Here is a 22,063-nt window from a genome sequence, read left to right as displayed (position 1 = left end):
CGACTACCCAGTCACGATTATTGCGTAACACACTTAGGTATCAAAAATACCGCTCGGTTCCTTCTTTTCCACTGTCCTCGAGGCACAGGTGTAAACTCTCGATTCACGATTCGGACCAAGTTAGAAAGTTACGAGTCGCGGCGTCCCTTCTTTCCTCCTTTCTCGTTTATCGCGATTCTCGTGTAATCGCGAATGCACCCACGCGTGCCGCGCACACCACAACCGCGGTGAAACCTTCCGATAATTCGCCTTGTTCGCGTGTGTTTAATTTACGTTTACCCTCTTCGTGTCTTTTCGCTTCGTGCCGGTCTACACACGTACGTATATGCACACTACAAGGTTTAAGAGACAAGGAAGAGGCTATCAACTTTTGCATAACCGTAAAGTCGAAACGTGATTTCCGATAAAGGTTAAGAAAGTACGGGGAAGCGCAAAGAGGAGCGCGATCTCTCCACGTAAAATTCGTACGTTTAAGGGATATTTCGTAATTAAACGTACCTTCGACTCTTTTGCATTTCAACAATGCGTAGTTTCCTTGCGATATTTCTAAATTATCTCCATGTTAAATACCCGACCGTAAACTCCTATTCTGCGGAACGTGCATAAATTTAAACTAGCTACTAAAACATGCTTTATATTCTCGTTTAGAGAATCGCGTTGAAAACGTTAAAAATGAAGATTAGAATTTTAATTCGATTCCGGGTTTTACGATTCGAGACAGCGGCGAAATCGAAAATTTTTGACGTATGTACGATTCCGACCGATTTGCATGGTCCCTCGCGAGGCCGAGTTAAAGCCAAGATGGCGCAACGTTCAACTCTCTATTCGCTGTCCGGAACGTTGCTTCGACAGTTGGTCTTCGCGATAACGTCCACTTTGAAGAAAAACTGGAACACGACGTTCCAGGATAACGCAACGCGCAGTTAAACGTTTCCAATTTCACGGAATACTCGAATGTCGAGGTACGCGTCACGCGATTCGTCCACACTTTCTCTCTTATGTGGTTCGTCTATATATATGTATATATATATATATAGCCATTATACGCTATAATATAATGGAAAAATAACGAGCGAAACGACAAGTTTTAAAAGAGCCGACTGTCCGACTTGCCAATTTGAAATTACGCGACGTATATAAAGAGTTAATAGAGCATCGATAATCGTATATTATTAGATGACACTGTACGTTAACGACGCGTTAAACGATGACCGACGAAACGTGAGGATCCGATGACATTGATAAATAACGAGCGGAGAACAGTGAAAAAGCAAGAAACAAGAGTCGCGTATATAATAATGCGATTATACGTTGCACACGATCGCACGCTTATTCACCGATTCTCGAGAACAGGCGGTGACGCGAGCACACCGCGTTGTCGTAGGTGTTGTTCCACGCGCGCGCCTGTTCCCATTTGCCCGTCCATTCATGGCGAGGAGGACGTTGCTACGCAAAACCGATTCCATTTTCCTTTCTAACTTTCGTATCGTACGTTGTATAACGCCGAATCGATCTTCTCGCGTTACGATCTTAATAATAATCGTTCGTCGCGAGAAATCGAGAAAGATTCGTAGTCGATCGATGCGATCCTCCATCAGGATTTTCGAACTCCTCGACCGGTGAAAGTTTTCATATAATACGGTGCTAATAATAGATAAGATTAAGTCGCGTACAATCGCTTTTTATCGTCAATTTCGATAAAATTTCCAAAACACGACGTGGAAAACTTGAAGAGATAATTATATATACCGGTTATTACTCTCATCGAAATAAGAAATTCCAATGAACGTTCCCTCATGAATAAAAATCCTTTTACGAAGGTTTAACGAGAAGTTTACACGTACAAAGTAGCTCGTGATCTAGATATACAGCATCGTAACGCAAAGAGAATTAGCTTAAATGGACGTGAATGCAGAGGCCGGACTGTTTTCCATTACAACGCAGAGGGGAATGACTGGGAATCGCGTAGCAGCATTATGAATTCGCGTATTCGTTGCCCGCGATTCGTCGAGCGTTCACGTCGTTGCTGCCACAACAGGCACGGATGATTACACCGGTCGATCGTTTAAACAGTCGCCATTTCACGCCCGTTCTTTCCTCATTTTTCATTCTACCGAATCTCACCGGTTTCGGTGATTCGACGATAAAACTGCGACGCTGGAAAATTGTTGAAACAAGGAGAGATCGGTGCAGTGACGACATAGGCTGGACTTGCCGATGTACCGTTAAAAGGTGTGTTCTAACATTCTTCGGACCTATCATTGTGGATAGAAGGTCACTCGTCCGAGAAAAGATCGAACGCGCGCGTTCCAATACCTGGGTGTGTGCACGTGTTACATATAGTGTATTATAGTGTATTATATTTAAATCCAGACGCGTTCCACGCTCCACGTTGTTCGCACATTTTCGCGATGGAAAATTTTCTTTCCAATTTTAAACGATTGATTAGATCGGAGGAATCGTTGAGGAATTCTTCTCGAGTAAGAAAAGATCCGACGATAAGTTAAGTTTCTCTCTCTCTCTCTCTTTCTCGAGAATACGAAGAAGAAAATAATTCTCCACTCGGAGTAATCCATTAAGACGAAAAGCATCGTATCCTCGCACGTGTTCTCCAAACCTCTGAAAGCAGTAAATCGTGTTCTCCGCGATATCACGGGGATCCATACATTACCGCTCAAATACCATAGATCAGTATTGTCCGAGTTAAGCTTCCAGGCTTAGAGATTAGTCGTGAGCTGATTCTTGGATAGGGCGGTGACCTTGAGGTCAATCGATTTTGGATGGACTATAACACGCGTAATTGGTTAGAATCATTAGCCTTCGATACATCGATACATCGATACATCGTTGTAGGAATTAGTCTTTTCGTTCAAAATTTCGAGAAATCGTCAACTTTTCGTCGACTCGAACAAGAAGGGATTATCCTTCAAAACAAGGATAAGGGAAAAAATTAGAGTTTTAACGACCTCTCTCCGTATCGTATATCGATCCAAGGGAATGTCGGGCGAAAAATGATGGATTTGTGAAATTTTTCAGCGACGAACGACGCCTCGTTACATCGGCGATCGCTTACTCGCGCGCTGGCAAAAAGAGAGGCGAGAGAAGCGTGTTGGTTGCGGCAGGTCACGAGGAACGGGTCTTAAGATGGCCTACATTATCCAGCCTTATCGGTGAGAGAAAGAAACAGGGAGAAGGAGAGGAAGAAGAAGAAGAGGAGAAGAGCACCACGTGGCGGGAGAAACGGTCGAGATAATAGCCGGACAGAAAGAAAAATGGGACAAGCTTGGTGCAAGGAGAAGACCTCGAAGGCACAGGACTCCAAGTCTCCTCTGGATCGAGTCTTCGTACGTTGCGCGCATCGGGTATGTCGATAAATATTCCATCCTTTACATCCATCCTTCTTGCTACGTTTATTTATACGGTGAAACGGATGATGTATCGATGAGTGATTTAATTGAATGAAAATATAGGAAATATACCGGTTAAAAAAAAAAAAAAAAAATGGAAACAGGAAGATAGAATCAAGCGAAAAATATCAGTTCCTACAGGGAATACAGGGCGCATCGTAACATGCGCGACCTACTTTCCTGGTCGAACGAGAGACGTAAAAACAAGAAAAATATTTTAACGAGTTGTTACGTTAAATTACGTTGTTAACTACGTGAATTTGGTACAACTGTTTGACTATGATACGCTAATTCGCTCGAAAAGAAAATGATTAATGAAGAGAGGAAATTCGAGTGACGCGAAAAATATACAGGTACGAGTTGTTCCCACTATTTCTGCGTTTCTCGTTCTGAAATATTTTATCGAACGCGATAAAATAGATAATACCACGAAATATTTCAAATTAAGCTGAAAATAAATAGAAAACACAATTCCTCCTTCGAGTAAGATTTTCTGATAACGCCTTATCAGAAAGAGCGATCATTCCAATCTTTCAAATTATATTTCTTCGAAGTCAGTGTCATTACATTTAGTGTCATAATTCGTAATAAAAATTCTCTTCTTAATATCAACTTTAAACGATTTGAACGTTCGCTTTAAAGCGCTTTCACTAGCCGAGTAAAAAATTCTTGTACGAATGATTTTTATATAATAACGATCGAAATGTATCGAATCGAATTCGATTTCCTCCCGAGATGGATATATTACTTTAAAAGACCCATGAAAATTTGATCGGACGGTCAAACTTGAGCAAGTAGATCATCCACCTCTCAACTCCCTATTGCGTTTAATCACTTTATCGTCCGGTAACGGACGTGGAACGGAGCTTCCTCCAAAACTAGTTTGTTACGTCGATACTTGACGGTATTGGCAATTTAAATAACTGATTATATCGCGCGCGCACGTCGGCCACGGTTGCGCGTGCACGCGTGACATGGATTTATCATGGTGCATCGGACTCGGAAACGCCGCGTCGCGCCACGCCGCTCTAATTTCGAATCCCAGACACGCAGATACGTGTGTAATTGCTAATTAACCGAGTGATCCTCCCTCCTCCACCATATACACACTCGCAAAAACTACGTACGAGCCGACGCTCTGCTGTTCGCCGTTTTTCCTACGAGTCCAACGAGTCTATCGTCTCGCTTCTACGTTTTTTCAAAAGTGTACAATCTATCCGTTATACAGCGGAAGAAATATCGTTTTCGATTCGTCTCTATCTTCCGTATATCCTTTATATATTCGAGTAGTAGTTTTCTACAGCCAATTAAGCGTTCAATAGCGGAAATAACGAATCGATTCGTCGTCGTGGACAATCGGTCGATCGATCGAAACGCAAGGCAAAATGTAGAGAAATCTCGTTAATTATCGCGTGTATCGTTTCGATTGTTATCATCATCGACTTTAAGGATTATAAAACTCGTCTTTTTTTTTCTTTCGCATGCATAACGCGTGCGATGATCGTTATTTTTTTTTTTTTTCTTTTCAATAACGGGGACGAAACGACTCTTTTTCTCACTCTCGTTGGTTACGTAAAACACAATCCGCGTTTTACACAGTCCAGTGGGTGTTTCACGCGCGACTCGTTCCGATTCAATCGCGTTCCATTCGCGATTTCTTTTTTGTCCATCCTACGTATATACACGCACCGTATCACGATTAGTGACAATACTTTGGTCTTTTCTCTTCGTTTCCTCGTCACCGATCGAAAACGATTTTTAATATCGGTTTCCTTCAAATTCTTCTTCCCTTCTTTCCCCGCTTCTTTATTTGTATAATAAATTTTGTTTTGGAATCTGCTCGTTTTATTCCCGCTCGTGTATTTTCATTTATTTTTTTACTCGATTGGATAAGCAAGAGAAACAATGGAAATTTTCGCGGATGGAAATTGTTGGACGAGTTCGAGCGAGAGAAAAAAAAGGAAAAACTCATTTTCGTCGAACGAAAGAAAACGCAACAACGAGGAATACAATGCACCTTTTAATCGCGAAAGGCAGGTTATCTCATCGCTTAAAGCCCGTGTAATGCACGCCACGGGTTACCACCACGTCGCGATACTTGGTAATTACTTTCCCCTCGCAAAACGTTAAACTCCCGTTACCATACTGCTATCGTTTCCCTGATATTTTTTCCACCTTTGTCTTACCTATCCTCCAAACGGCCCACGATCGTCCCAATTTTCTACATCAGATACGAATACAACGATTTCACAAAATGTTTTCTCTCAAAACTCATTTCTTCGATTTCCGATTTTTTCTCTTATCGCACTTTTTTTTCCGCTTCCAGACAGAGAGATACACGTTTCTTTCTCTTCGAATACGAGTTGGAAAAGGATATCTTTATTTACAATTTATCTACATTTTCTTAACAAAACATCCTTTCTCCCATTGTCTTTATCTTCACGAGCGACCATAAAACACTTTGACCAGTCGTGAATATAAATAGAATGTTTAATATATATATATATATTCATACGTATATTTCGTGGTACGTGACACTTTCAAAATCCATCCTAAAACAATTTCACAAGCGAGATTCAATTAGAAAAATTTCACGATTACCATCAATGATATTTCCGATAATCCGATTCGTCCGCTTCGATTCGTCGAAACACGAGTTTAATATTTTCTCGAAACTGGCACAAGCTGGACGAAAAGAAAAAAAGAAAAAAAGAAACGACAGAGGCGATGATGATCGATAGGTAGATGATTCATTGTCTGCGCGCAGGACCGATTAGATGCAGAACGGCAACTTCGATGTGGTGGATGAGAAAACGCTGCTCGCGTCAAGGATTTACGGTTGCGCAACATCCGACGACCAAGAAGGAAAAATCGAGGCCGGCGCATGTTTATTGGCCAATTTTTTCTTTTTTTTTTTTTCTTTCTGACCGCGAGCAAAGTTTCTACTCGCGTCGTCCACTCTCCCGACGAATTTCCCGCCTTCTCGCGGTGCACCTTCGAGATTAATTATCTCTAACAAACGTTCTCGGCGGAGGAACGGACGAAATCCTGTTTTACGTCGAGATGTTATGAATTTGATTATTTTTTATGGTCGGGGATTTCGCGCTGGATGTCGTGCAATTTTTCCTTTTTTATTTGAAATGATAATTTAACGCGTACTAGGTACTTGTTAGTCGAGTACCTAATTACTTTTTACTAAGATTATGTGGTTCGCTACTCGGATAAGTATCGCGATACTCGATCATTTTACATTACGCCCCAACTTTTCTCTTAATCCCTTTCTATCTTTAAAGAAAATATTTTTCAATAAATATCTCCTACATCTTCTCGTATATCTTTCGCGATAAGATTTTGCGTTAAAAATCCTTTTTTTTTCTTTTTTTTAATTTCAACTGATATTTTAAATATTCGCAAAAATTCATTAAATCGGTAAGATCGCTCGTAATATAAATAAAAAAAATAATAGAACGATAAGTAGATAATTATACTTACATTTATATTCACGCGTTAATTGTATTTACTTCGAACGACTTTGAACGACTTCGATCGTAGGATGATGAAAAAAACAAACTGCGTAATTACGTTATTGTATAACCATATAAAAAAAAAAAAAAAAAGAAAAAGAAAAAAAAAGATCATCGAATCGCGAATTAAACGAAAACATCCATGAATCCATGAAAGATTTCCTTCGTAATCGTACGTAATCGTTCGACGGATAGTTCTCGTCTTAACGACAAATCGATTCAATAAACGACTATTTTTAGCGACTATCGTTTCAACGACTGTTTTCGACGCGCCACGGCCTATTGCAGTCATTACTCATTCTTATGTAATTCGCACTTAACGCTGCTCAACAGATGTTGCACGCAGGAGTGGAAAAATATTAAATCGCGTTAAATGTTAATTACGCGCTCGATAAGAAAATTAAAACGGTAACGTTCGCCGATATTTCTCTCTTCGTTCGATCACGTCCTTGACAAAACTTCCGATTCAAAATTTAAAAACGAAGCAACCAATCTTTCTCGCCCGATAATATTCCAACATTCCTTTCGGCTCTTACGCAACGTTCCAAACGTTTAAATCTTTCCAATCGATTGCCTCCGAAAAATTAACAATTATCTACGATCGTTGAAAAAAATAAAAGCACAATTCCAATGGAATCGAACAGTTTTCACGATTCTCCGTTACGTACGTGCCGGTCGATCGCTTCGAGGTGCGTCCCAACGTTCCCGCCTTATCCAAACGACGTGTCACGTTTCAAAACGTTGCGCGAACACTTCGTTTAAAGGAGAAACGGCAAGTCGAAATATCTCCGGCTCGAGGACCTCGCGTTCCACTTTTCCTCTACTTTGCCTCTCGCTTCATTTTCAAATTTTTCCAAGAGAACAGATTCTGATTCATTTTGATTGGATTCTCGAGATTATTATTACAATTGTTACGATCTATAATTTCCGAAAATTTGTTTCGTCATCTCTCGTCGAGACGATTTTTGAATTTGTTATTTATTCGCGACTCGTCATCCGTCCTTTCGAAGGATTCAACCTCTTGTTTCGAGTATTCCGTTCACGAATTCTTCTTTGACATGTAAATTAGAATTTACGAGAGGAAACCTCGCAAGGAAACGAATACGAATCAAAATTTGTCTTTTCTACATCTACGTAGGATGCGATAAAAATTGAAAGAAATAAAAATAAAAATGGAACGAGGAAAGGGAGATTAATTTACCACGATCTAGCTAGTTAACCGTAATTACTTACGGTTGACGTAACCGAGTTATTCAAAGCCTTTCAACGTAATTAGCAATCGTTAATGAACGATCCGATGATTTGTATTCATTAAATCGTTCGCTCTCCGATATAACATTCCTCTCGCGTGTAACGCCAAGAAAATTTATCCTGTTCTGCTCGTACAGCGATCAACGAGATAAATTATAATAGACGGTATAAGAAAAATACGTCAACGATATTCTCTCCCTTCTATATATTTATAATACATAACTGTTAAACGATTCATATTTTATGTCTCGTTGATGACGATTCTTATCGAATTCACGTACAAGGTGGTTATCTTTCTACGCAACGTCTGCCTACAAAATGTAACAAGAAACACAGGACTTGGACTTTATCGACGAAAATAAAATTTGGAAAGCGAACAGGTTCGATTTGTCACGATGACATCATCTCTCGTGAATTGTTACACTCGCGTACAGTTGGAATATAATATTGACGAGGATCGCGTCCTCATTGCGCCCGACAGATCTATCGAGATTCGACCTCGTTCAGCTCATTAGTACAACATCGATAACGCGGTGTTAATTGGGATCGTAAATATCATTGCTTAACGTTCCACGTCCGGTCACCTATGGAACCACGTTACCTACGGAATTATACCAGCAATATTGCTAATGTTTCAAATATAATTAATATAATTATATAATAATTAATAATCGAGGAAAAATTTTCAAAGAGAAAGATTCGATTTCTCGAGCTTATTCTGGGAACACCGCCTTCTTTTCGCGACTTTTCGTGTAGTACCTTTTTGATGCAGATTCGACTGTAAATACGACGTCTATGCATTTACGCCCAAGCGCTTTTCAACGAGCGCGTTGAAAATTTTTTTTTTTTCTCTCCTGCGATATCAAGTATATATACGCGGTATTGAGAGTATTTCCTTTCAAAGCGAGATACTAGAACATCGTGTGATATTTCGTAATCGTGATTTACTCTCATTTCCATAACCAATGATTCCAACAACTTTAATATTAACTGTGACGTAACAAATCCTTATCGATTCCGAAATTCCATTTTCGATCAACTTTCTACGATCTCTCTTCCTTCTTTTCTAAAAGAATTCCATTCTTTAAGCCTATCATACACAATGTAAACAGACACTCAATTTTCATAATTGAAATATTTACCGACTCGGATCTCTTCTAGAATTCTCTTTTTTACGATTTTACTTAGAAAAATAGAAAAGATATATCACACTGGAATATCATCTTTTGATGCGCTTTGACCGGAACGGAAATGTCGAAATTGATATTTACTCGATGCATTCTTTGATTGTATAAATCTGTACAAAATGACAGATGTTGCCTTTGTTGCACACAGATCATTGAACTTGAACCGAAACCGATCTTTGTCGGTTTTTTAAATTTTAAGAATGCGAGCACGAAGCTATCTTCGACTTATATTCATGCAACGAACATTTGTATATTTCTTCGAAACAATTTTCTTTGATCCGATACGGTCGTAACTTACGATTGTGTTAGACTAGCTCAACGACAAGTTTGTGCACCTAATAGCGAGATTGCATCGATGCGCATCGCATGGAAGTGTATGAAAAAATAATCTCGAATTGAATGGGGAGACAAAAATTGTAGCGACAACGTTGATCTTCTTAATCGTCCTTCGGAGAAAATTGTTACGCCATTTCATTTTTCTCATCGCGAGTCTTTAAAAATATCCCCCCTCCCCCCAAATCGTTAGATATCGAATTTATCGAGAGTTAAATTCGGGTCGATAGGTAAGTCGATTCTTTCATCGAGGAAAGATTACGTAAAGCAAGGTTTATATAGGCAGCAAGGTAATAGTATTCTCGTGTTGGCTTAATAATAAAATTGCTTTTCAACCTGCGACAACACGTCGCAATGTTACTTACGTTCTCTATTTGCGACAAGTGAGTAAGTAAGTATGCGACTTTGAACGTTATGGCTCGAAGCGACTGAAACGAGATAAATTTCAGACACGATTCACGATGCACCGTTTCTATTCGAGGAAACTTATCTTATTGTTTGAAATTCAGTACACCGAACTTATGTATATCGTGATAAAAAGGAAAAATCAATTTCTCTTTCGAGAACAATAGGATAACGTTTTCTAGAAATTCTAATTATCGATGATTAATGACGAATAATTATTCGATCGAAACGATATTAACGACGCTAATCGTAAAAAGATAAGACCAAAGAACAGGACAATCGTTCGATACCATTCAACGATTTTACGACTGTCCCGATCCCCAAGGTAGCCGTTTTACAATTTCTTCACGGTTCTCTATAAATAATAAAGTTTTACGGGCGAACGACTTATCGCTTTTGAACGTTTCAGCGTACTTACGTTGTAAGTAGTGGTTCTTCGAGCCTTAAAGTATATAAAGCCAGTTCCCACTGGAGACGCGTATAACCGAAGCGGTAACTAAAGCGAAACGTGGAATATCACTCGTGTTGGAATTCCAGCTACGACGTTGTCCGTGACAATGCCACGTCTCCGAGAAACAATCCTTTCCCATCGATCGCATCCAACGTTCATCCCGAATCTGATCCCGCTTTTTTTCTTCTTTTTTCATCAATTTTATCCTTTCCACTTTCCACTTTGCGGCGATATCTTTTATTACATCGAGATCACGTCAGCCTTGTTACGTTTCTATTTCTGTTAGAAAAAAAGAAAAATTATTCGAAATCTTCTTTCGAGTTGTTTTACCCGACAATTAATTATGACAGTTTATTAACGGTCATTGATTAAAAATTATAACGATAAAATTATCAATTTATATCAAATTGGAATTACATAGAGATTTAATTAATATATACTTTTAATTAAACCGGTAATTTAATTTACGATGTAGAGATGTAGAGATGCATTTTGCAACATTTCACAATAATTCATTTCCGTATTTCTACGATTTCAAGAAATAGAGATTTCAAGAATAGAGATAGAACTCATTAACACGCGTGTGTTGGAAACAAATTCGCTTATTTATTTTTTTACTTTTTTTTTTTTTCACGTTATAATTGTGCATCGGCCGATCTCTCTGCAGAGAGAGAACGAAACAAACGCGCCTGGAGACAACTGACGCGGTAATTTAATCAGCGGAAACAACTTTTGCATCGGGCCGAAACAACTTCTCCGAGACGAATTTGCAATGTAAACCGTGAAACGACACGTGTAGAAATTCGCATAAATGATGGCAATTATGCGCACGGGTAAAAAAAAAAAAAATATATTTCTCCAAACTTTTCCCTCTTTTCCGTGATATACTTTCGACTATGCGACGCGAATGTCTTTTATCCGCTCTTTTAAAGACACACACAAAAAAAAAAGGAGAATCACGCAACCCGGTTGCGCGACTCGGTTGCGTGTGCCACAGCGATTGCACAATCGCCTCGACCGAGGAGCGATCGAACGCAACTTCATTCAATCTCGTCATCCGGTGCACACGGCTGCGAGACGAGCCTTCCGGTTTCAAACGGCTCGAGGAGAAGGCAATCGAGGAGACACGCTCGGCAGACTCTATATCTATATATATTTTTTCACGCTGGAATAAAAAAGTGCTTCGCCTCTGAATTTTTCCTCCTCTTTCGAGAACAACTTTTTTGCGATTTCGCTCTGCGATAAACAACAATTGGAAATATTTATAATATATTTCACGGTAGAAGAGAAAGGAAAGCGTTATCAGAGATAGAGAAGATTCGATGGAATCGAATCGAATCGAATCGAATAAATTCGATTGGGTGGAGTGTTAATAACAACGATTCCTCCTCCCTTCCCCTCTTCGTTCCACGAATGTAATTCGGCTCGATTTTGCGCGGGGCAAGTTGATCGTAAAGAGTCGATCGCGGCCCATAAAAACGGAAAGCAGCTCGATAGTTCAGCGTCGACGTTGCGTGAAAGATACGGTTATTGCCGATGGCGCGAGACTTTGAAATATTCAGCCGGGCGGGGAATACGCCACGGTATGAATATAATTCCGGCCATTGTCCCGCAAAAATTGATTCCTTCACGCGTGCGTCCTCCTCCTCCTCTCCTCCCCAACAAACGTGGAAAAATTAAATCTCCAAGCGACGCTTGTTCCGCCTCGGGGGCCAAATTAAATTCGACTTACAGGTGGCATTGACGGACACGGATCATTTCAATTTTAAACCACTCCCCTCCCCGTATAACCTGTCGCGAAATTCACCGCGCCGCCGATTCTCATTTCGTCCCTCTTCGTTTCTCCCTTTCTCCCTTTCTCCCTTCTTCTCCCTTCGAAACATTATATAATATTATATTTTATTATCCCCTCTCTCTCTTTCTCTCTCTATTAACCGAATCCTTCTCCGCGTGTATCTCCTCCGTGAACGAAATGAATTATTCGAGAAATCTAATAATCCCGGTGGAAAAATGATATCGAACGAGGATATTCAAAGATAATCCAATTGTACAATTACACGGGAGAAATTAGAAGAGCGAAACATGGCGAATTGGCTCGATCGATTCCAGATCGACCATCCGTGTCGTTAATGACTCGTCTACGGAGGATTTAAACAGGCGATCGAGTACATAGAGGCGCGTACGGATCAGCGTTACAATCAAATGGGAAAGGAGAAGAAGCTGATGTAAGCGGGGAATATTTTAAACGCAACGACACGGAAGAAAATTACACGAGCTCCTTCTCCTCGTTCGAAATACGTTTATGTGTACACAGGAATCGGAGAGACACATTTTTCGAGCTCTCTCTCTCTCTCTCTCTTTGTATATATATATATATACCTGTATGCGTATATTATTTGGCAAGATTTCGCCATCCTTGATTTTAGACGGGGAAATTTCTTTCAACGATCCATGTTTCGTGTTTCAGATCTACCCCAGCTTGAAGGAAGAGGGATCGGTGCTGGGCGGTGGGACGCAAAGAGTGACAAGGTGGGTTAAGCGGCGCGGTTGTAATAAACGAATGCGCGTGCAATTAAACGGAACGGGGTTTTATCGGTGGCGCGTTACAGGATTTAAGTGTCCGTTTTTAAGAGGTTGGAAAGTTGCCACGGACCTAGAATCGCACCAGCTGTTAATAACGTCGCGGACGACGTACGAGTCGAGATAATAAGAATCCCGAATAGCTTCCTTCTCCATTAATTCCTTTCATTTCGGATCGCGCTCCATCCGACGATCGTCCTTTATCCGTTTCTTTCCATTCTCTCGTTCGTTCGAATGACGAAAATATAATCGAAATAAATCTAACGCTCCCCCTCTTAACTCGATTCGAATTAGCCTGCAATTTCCTAGGGAAACATCAAATATTGACCAATTAGCCGCGTTACGTCTTAAATTACCGTTGCGCTCGCGGTACAACGCAGAGAAATTACGTTCACGGGTCGAAACGCGCGTCTCGGCTAATTAGGGACGGTTTCCCGCTCTTATCGATCACCCTCCACGATAATTCGTGAGCGTAACTAATTTCGTGGCCTCGAGACGAGGGTCGCGCTCCGACGTTTCTTTCCTTTCGGAAAGAGAGCTCCGTGTACTTTACTCTTCCCCGACAAATAGTCATCGTTACGATTCATAGGTTATCATTTATTTGAAACGCTTTTTATCGCGCAATTTTACTCGTAACTCTTTTTCTCTCTTCGAAAATATTGCATTCGCAATAATTATCCTCGAAAAAATCGGCCGCCCGCGATGCAAATGTTTCACCGTTTATACCGTCCCGATAACTTCAATATTTGCCGTCAATATTTTCTCTTGAAATTAACCCAACTTTGTTCGAGATGTGTTGGATCTGATTAAAAAAATACGGCTCGTTCGTAAGATATTACTCTGTAATCGACGTTGCAAAAATTAGAAAATCGTTTCTCCGAAAAATTTTACAACTGCATTATATACGCGAATACAAAAGTGAAAAACAATCGCGCACCGATGTTCTCGTCCAAATATTTTTCGTTTAAATAATTCTCCAATGTTACTCTCGTCCGGATACAGATCGATTTACCATTCATCTCGAATCGTCTCGACTATCTACTATCTACTTCCAGAGAAGACTATCTACTTCCAGAGAAAGAGATAACGATGCTCGATTCCACGTCTAAACGAAAAAGGAAGAAAGAAAGAATTTCAATCACGAAAAGATAAAAATCGAGAGACGATAACGATTTGTACGGAGCTTTTCTCTCTTCGTCTTTAAACGCGAAACTGTCGCAGAGAAAGAAAAAAATATGTATATAATCACGGCGCAACACGGTCGAATCCATCTTCCGTCGCGTAAACGGCTCATTCCGTGTACAAAACACTCGTACTCGTAATTTCCCCTAGGCCGATTATCCGGGCTACTCGTCTTACTTGATTAAACCGATTAATCGAGATCCAACGGTATCTATGGACTTACGATGTAACCGAACCAGGATTATTACCAAAGAATTATCGCATGGTGAGAAGCCATTGAAGAAAGAAAAAAAGGAAACGAAAAAGGAATTTCATTCTCCCTCGAAAGATTCTCAAGCGGTCGAGTTTTCCTCTTGGAAAACAATTTACACGTTCAAGGAGGTAAAGCCAACAAGGAGGTAAAGCCAACAACGAGGAGGGTTGTTCTTTCTTTCTTTCTTTCTTTCTTTCTTTCTTTCTTCTTTTTCCCATGGCGCGAACGAAGCGCGTTTTACACGGAGAAAATCGCGGCGGACAAGCTCGCAAATCGCTCGCGGGATTTTAAATCCCCGTTTCGTTGGTTACGTCGCGATTCGAGCGTGCCGGTTCAGCGTGTTACTTCTCTCCTCCTCGTTTTATCCTATTTTCTTCCCTCCACTCCTTCTTTTCCAACTCTTTTTTCCCTTGTTTTCTTTCCACTCCCCGCTTTCGCGGATTCTCCGTTTTAAAGTGGAACGAATCGAGCCCCACTGGCTCGACGTTCGATTACGCGCACGGAAATATTCGAGGAAATGACGATCCCAGTTGGGTAAAGTTGGCCCGTTAAACGTCGATTTCCGAGTCGAGGAATCGCCACGATTAATCCGAGTTTCTTCTCCTTTCTCCGCAAATTTCACAAATCTCGAAACGATACATCGTTCCAAACAATTTCGCCAAGAAATTTTCAAACGACGATAAATACATCCAGATTGCTGCCATCTCGTGTCGGATACGAGTTCTTATCGAAATCGTGCATTTTTTTTGCGCTAAATACTAGTTCGCGTTGTTCAACGCGGGACAAAGGTAACCCCGGTTGAAAAAAGGAGAGAGAGGCAGGATCGTATCGCGAATTAAGATCAGGATCGCGTGACACTTTTTGTTCCCATATACGGGTTTCAGGTATGGCGACACGATCCGCGGCGTGGGTCGCGTTTAGCTTGCTTTTTCCACCCACGCCATACCTTTTTAAGGTCAATGGAACAGGCCTCGCGCAGGTGTGCCCGAAAATAAGAGGATCCCGATTTGGACGAGTTCCTATTCCGATTCGCTTATTTCGATCGAGTCAGCGAAAATCGACGTTTTACGTTTCTCCTTTGTAAGAACAGTGAGTGTAAAGAAATTAAGGAGCGTTGTCTAAAAGTCGAAGGTAGTGGCAAGGAAAATGCCGCTTTTTTTTTTCTCTCCTTTTCCTTTTCTTTCCTTTTCTTCCACCACCATTCCGCTTCTCCTCCTCCTGTTATTTTTCTTTATTACAGGTATCGATCCTCTAGTATCGAACCGTGTTTCTATTTTTCAAATCGAGCCCGAGAGAATCGAGTTTTGCACGAATTGTAAAAAATGTAGATAAAAATCGACGGTTTATTCTGGGTCGAATAGATGAATAAGATTATACGTTACACGTATTTTTGTTCGGGGAACGAAAAACGACGTCCTACTAATTTTTATCTCGCATTTTTACATATGAAAAAAAAAAAAAAAAAAACGATCCAGATTAAAACGAGGAACGAAAACAAAATTCGATAAATCCGCGGCACTATTTTTCCCAAAATAATTGGAACGTCGATTTCCATTCGACTTAACGTGCACGATTTATTTCGGTGGATCGAATACAACAGCCAACGACACGTACATCTACTTTATTTATGCACTCCGTTAAGCCGGGATCTAATTTATGCAGCGGCGTGTTCCGATCACCGATGCATCATTCCCATTGTCCTCGTCCAATTCACCGGATCGGGTCACACAACTGTCAAAGTAACCGTAGCGACAGTAGCGACAGTAGCGGTAGTAGCGGCGGATGCGCATCAGATGGATTCTTCCTTCTTCGAACCGCTTATTAATCGCGCTATAATTCACAATCGAACCAGAGATTCCAAGTTTTACGATTCGACTCGATCGATTTAATTAAAAAAGTCACGCGAAACGCAGTGAACGGGGACGTTGCTCGAAAAATTGCGATATTTTTTCGTTATAAGCGGAGACGCGAGAATTCGAAAAATTCGTAAAACGATGATATAGGCGTCCGGCCTGTTCCAAAACTCCAAACGAAACGCGGTACGCGTCGAAAGCAGCCGACAACGGTACACGTTATAATGGTTTTACGATTGTCAAGTGCATTAGTAATGGCGGGAAACAGGCAACCGATGGAAAATCCGATATCGATTGCTCGCGGAATAATGCGCGTTTCACGATACGTACGAACGAGTTGCTAATCTTTCCACGCTTTTACCGATTCTACTCGAAATTTCGCCAAGTTATCGAAAACAGGTTTGAGGAGAAATAGAACGATAAGTGATAGCTCGTATCATTACGAGGATTCACGATTGGATCGGATTCCAATTCTCGTACGAGACACACCCGAATAAAAATAGGCATAAGAATCGCAAAGTTGAAATATTCCAATATGAAGAATTCGTTGGAAAAATTTTTACTTTTTCTCTTCGATCCGAATGGGAAAGAATTCGAAACAGGATGGACGAGTAAGATGGAGAAGAAAAACGTTAATCGATGGAATTTTCGTCGAGAAGGAGTTAAAAGGAAGTTTGAGAGGAGGAGAAGAACGTCCCCGCAAGAGTTGTAGCCCGGGGGACGCGAAGAAACACGGCATGCATTCGCGAGCAAGCGCGTAATAGAGGCGACGGTGCCAAATAATTCGAGGCGGGTCGGCTGGAAATTTTCGAAACGCGGAAATTGCGCTCGCGAATCGAGGCCCGCAAAGACGGTAACAAGGATAGAAGGAAGGTTTTACATCGTTACGAATATATTTGCAGCTCCGAAATAGGGTACGCTGGTTCGCCGCCAAGGGAAGCGCTGACCAGAGGGAGAAGCATAGACTCCGTGGACAGGCCCTTTCATCCGAGCGACTGGGTCGACGTGAACCTCGAAGTTCCCAGCACACCGAGGGCGGCCTCGGTGCTCACCAATTTAACCGTCGACACGAACCTCTATCCGGCCGCCACCCCAACGTCCAGCTGTAAGCTCGCAATTTATCGTTACCTCGTATTGCAACCTGTATCCTTAACGAGAACACGCTCGTTCCGACATGCCGCCCGATAAACATAGTATAACCCGTGTAACACGCTCTCCCTCTTTCTAACTAACTAAGAGGAGAGAAAAATTACGCGTCGGAATTCCGGCATGTCGAAAACTTTTCTTTCGATTACGTTTTACTGATTCTTGGATCAGGTTCGAATCTAAAGGACGTGACACCGATTCCACCGCCGAGACGTCGAAAGCGGAACAAGGGCAGGCCTTTGCCACCTAAACCGGACGAGGTGGGCACGGAGAACTCGTCCAACGGGCCCGTGGACCGCACGGAGACCGGCAACGAGCCGTTATACTCGTCGGTGAGGTCGCCGAAAAGCAGCGGGGACGAGCAGGAGGCGGAAGAGAAGGCGAGGCCGCACGAGGACGGGGGGAAAAGGGCAAAGGAGATTTACGAACACAAGGCGAGTATGCGTCTTCTCCGTCGTAAATTCACCGCGATTCGATATTCCGCGAGAATATTTATACCCTGGCCGCGACTCGGCAAACAGTGGAAAATCTGTGAAACAAGTATCGACATTAGGAGGGCGAGTGGGAGGACGAGGATTTCGTCCAAATAAAATCCAACTTTCTCTCCTTCTTTATCCTTCCCGGAAATTTCCATTCGGGCGAAATGAAAATTTTGAAAAATCGATCTCGATCAGAGGGTTCCAAATTTGTAGGAGAGAAATCTCCTTCGTTCCCTATAAGGAGCCTAAGGATCTTGGGATTACAGGTTAACGGAACCGGGAGAATAATACCGAGCGACGTGGTTTCCGGGAGAAGGTGTTACGAGAGCGGGGGTGAGCAGCAGCGCAGGGCTGGGCGCGAAAGCGACGAGTACGAGAGATTCGCCAACAGCCGCACGAGCAGAGATTCCTCCACTCCGAAGCGCGAGGAGAAGAGAAAATGGAGGCAGGCGGAGAAGCGAGTGGAGGAAGGGAGCGGCAACGCGAGGTACAAACACTTGAGCACCGTCAGCCTGCCGAATTACGACGAGTTGGACGCGACCAGGCATCGATCGAGGCAAGCGGACGAGTCGACCTTCGAGGTCTCCCCCCGCCCGAGGAGGCCCGTCAGGAGCAGCACCGTATCGCTTCCGGCCGAATCCTTCCTCTCCCCATTTTCCGAGGTACGCAACCATTTTCCATCTCCCTCTCCCTTTCTTCCCGATTCCTCGAGCTCGACAAGGAGTTCAAACGAATTTATTATCCACGAATTCGAAAGAAAATTCGTCGCCGAGCCAAATCCAAAAACGCTAATTACAATTTATCCTGATCCGCAGAAAACGAGCGTGCGATTGGAGGATTACGTTCCAAGGTCCGGTAACCTATCGCCCTATCAGGTTATAGAGAAGTTGAGCAGAGCGAACGGGATGGTGAAAGAATACGAGTACGTAAAGTACGACTCGAGCGGAGGGGAGCATTGGGAATTAAGCGACATCGGATACTCGGAAATTCAGGTAAATTCGTTCCAACGTTTAGAGTCGAGTCGAATTCCCAAAATTCGGAGATGAATAAGGGGATTTCCAGGATAAGAGTTGGGACGAGGACGCGGAGAAGGAGGTCGACCCCTCGATCGGCCGAGAAGACGACGAAAGGAGATCCCCTTCGACGAACGGCCGCGTTCCCGAATCTCCCGTCTACTCGGAGAAGCCCGAAGCGTTTGGAAAAACGGGATCCCCGCTGGTCGACCAACCGGAACTCGCCCAAGTCGATCCAAATAGGTCGGTAGAGAGATTATCTATGGTCCTTGTTCCGGGGATTAAGTGGGTTTAATCGAGGTGCCCAGATGCCAACCGTTGTAAGTCCATATTCCGTGGTCTTAGCATCCTGACCATTGTATAATCTTCTCTCGCCACTTTGCAAAACTTATTACGTTTCTATCCACTCGGACCGTTATTAGCTTCGATGTACGTCCAGTTTACGTAAGTGGAATTTACTTTGATTGCAAACGTAAAAATCAATCATCTTTACATAGTATCCATTCATAGTCGCAATCGTGCAAAATTTCCGTCCGATAACTTGGTATTCGAAAACTCGACCAAACAAAGTCTGGATGGAGAAATAATAATTGTCTTTTCTTCTCTTTTCTAGATCTCACGCGAGATACTATGATCCACCCACCATGGCAAACTGTTGCAAAATTATCGGCGAGCCGTTTTTCTTGGACGAGGCGAAACATCGTTCCGTTTTAGGTAAATAGAGACGGGAACAAACGTGTTTTCGTTGGTACGCGCTTCGAAAAAAAAAAAAAACTTTCCTGTGCGTTTTCCATCCAGAGATCGATCCTAGAAGAGAGAACGTTAAAGATCTTTCTACATTTGTTCTTTCTTTTCCGTTTTCAAACTCGATACCACCTACGTATAAAGTCTTCCTTCCCTTCTCAACGAATCGAAGATCGCTATAGCGGCTTCGATCCGATCGACAGCGATTAGAAAGCGGTAAATTTCAAAGCTAGACCCGAAACCCGATTACAACTTGGCAAAGTTTCGTTTGACGAATCTCCCCCCCAAAGATCCCCCAAAACAAGGAAGGATCCTTGTTATTCCTCCGAAATCACAGAGGTGTATTCCTCCGGTGAGACGATCCAAGCGGAAAGGATCCAACGACTGTACCGGTTAAACCGCGTTTCTCTCCATTTACCAGATACGATCGGCGGGTCGAGCGAGGAAGGGAAATCCGACCGATCGAGGACCGCGTCGTGTCGGGCGGACCCCGAGGAGGAGGCCGAGTTAAGCTCCACCGCTCTGATCAGAACCATCTCCGAGGAGTCGTTGCCGCGCGAGATGCTCGAGGAGCCGGACGACTTCTTCGACGAGAAACTCGCCAAGGACGCGCGCAACAACATGAAGAAGTGTCTGGACGATTGGAGGACGAGCGGCACACCGCCGCCCAGCCCCGAGCCCAGGACCAAATCCGCCGTCCTCGACCCCGATCACTCCACCCTGTTCAAAATCCTGAGGGAGGAGGCGGCGGAGGAGAGCAACGTGAGCTCCATGACGCCCAGCCTCACCGAGTTGGAGGCCGCCTTGTCCGACATGTTGGAGAAGGAGGAGCCGCAGGAAGGCGGGAGCAGAGCCAACAACGAACAGATCCCGAAAATATTGGAGCCCGTGATCGAGGAGTCGAGCAACAAGGATCGAAACGGGGCGAGGTCGGCCGAGGCGGGGGAGAGGAGTCGATTCACGACGGACGAGAGGAAGGCGACGAGGGTGGCAGGGTCTCGAAAGGTCTCCTTCTGCTCGTGGGAAGAGTCGATCGCGGCGGCCGACTCTCGTCGATCGGAAGCTGGACCGAATCCGGAGAACGAGCAGTCCTTTTCCACCGATATCCCGCCAAAGAAACCCAACAGATCGAACAAAAGCTCGGAGGAGGATTTCTCGGATCTCGTCCCGACACCCCCTCGAAGGAAGAACAAGAGCGGGCTCGGCGTGGCGAGGAGGGAAGCCGAGACGGCGCAAAACGGCACCACCGCGCCCGACCACCACCTCCACAACGACAGACTTATCTAATCGTCGTTCGACAACGTCACTGTTCCGCGCTTACGAAACGAACGAGAAATCAACCATTCCGCCGCGATCGCACCATTGTATATATCTTTCTGTATATGTATATCTTATGTATCTATCCGTGTATGTACAATACATGATCGTTTCGATCTGTGTTTCTTTCCGCGAGATGAATCGTTCGAAGCGACGATTACCAATCGTTTCGTGGCAAAGATTAAATTTCAGTCTTGGACGGATCTCGAGTAGGCGAAGCTAGTTCCTGGTTTCTCCTCGATGGTAAACTTTCTAACGAACTTTTCCAGAGGAAGCGACATCGAAAATCGCGAAACTTGCCTCGCAAACTTTCCGATCAACGAGCATCGCAGATGTTCGCGCCTTATTGTTGCCCGCAGAACCATATTACCTCGAATTAGATCGTCCAACCTTACGATTGCTCGGCGTGGAGATGGCGATATTTATGGAATTGTATAATTCGATCGATATTCCAGTTTTAATTTCAAACTTTGGAAAAACATTTCGTCCATCTATTAATCCGAAGCGACACGGACTATTGATGGATAGAGCGCGAAAACTAGGAGCAGAGTTTTTTCATTTTTTGGTGGCAGGCGTTTATGGAGGAGAAGCGTGATTGGAATTACGTTTGTTCGAATTTGAATCTTCGAAAGAGCGTGTGAAAATACTTTGATCGCTGACGATGAAATAACCGAATGCACGAGATTGATTGAACACGTTTGAAAGTAAAGCAATAGGAGAAATAACCCGACGAGATCGAATTAACGTCGGCGCGATATCTTTTCCCCAATTCTCCAACGTTTTCGAGAAATCGTTCCATTTATAGAGGACACGGTGTACAGAGGACGGGGTCAGCGTTTGGAATTCAGGAAGCAGCTTGTTCCGAAGAAAAAGCGGGACGTGATTGGACCGGGCGGAAGGAGCGAGTTTCTCGCCATCTCGACGGGAAGGTCCCTCCC

General features: G+C 43.0%; 1 protein-coding gene across 1 annotated transcript; it reads left to right on the top strand.

Moving 5' to 3' along the window:
• The first annotated feature begins 1,988 nt into the window (after nucleotides 1-1,988).
• On the top strand, nucleotides 1,989-21,241 carry LOC122715487. The gene is given in 11 exon segments (XM_043937715.1): nucleotides 1,989-2,232; nucleotides 3,037-3,189; nucleotides 3,191-3,362; nucleotides 13,026-13,087; nucleotides 17,329-17,531; nucleotides 17,744-18,006; nucleotides 18,318-18,713; nucleotides 18,867-19,043; nucleotides 19,114-19,307; nucleotides 19,678-19,778; nucleotides 20,230-21,241. Coding segments are annotated over 11 exon segments (2,775 nt in total). The 5' UTR covers nucleotides 1,989-2,044; the 3' UTR covers nucleotides 21,096-21,241.
• Nucleotides 21,242-22,063: the final 822 nt, after the last annotated feature.

Source organism: Apis laboriosa, unplaced genomic scaffold (genome assembly GCF_014066325.1).
Source record: "Apis laboriosa isolate Shangri-la unplaced genomic scaffold, ASM1406632v1 scaffold366_cov156, whole genome shotgun sequence".
NCBI lineage: Eukaryota > Metazoa > Arthropoda > Insecta > Hymenoptera > Apidae > Apis > Apis laboriosa.
Note: the sequence above shows the minus strand (reverse complement) of the source record. Positions and strands in the feature narration are given on the sequence as shown.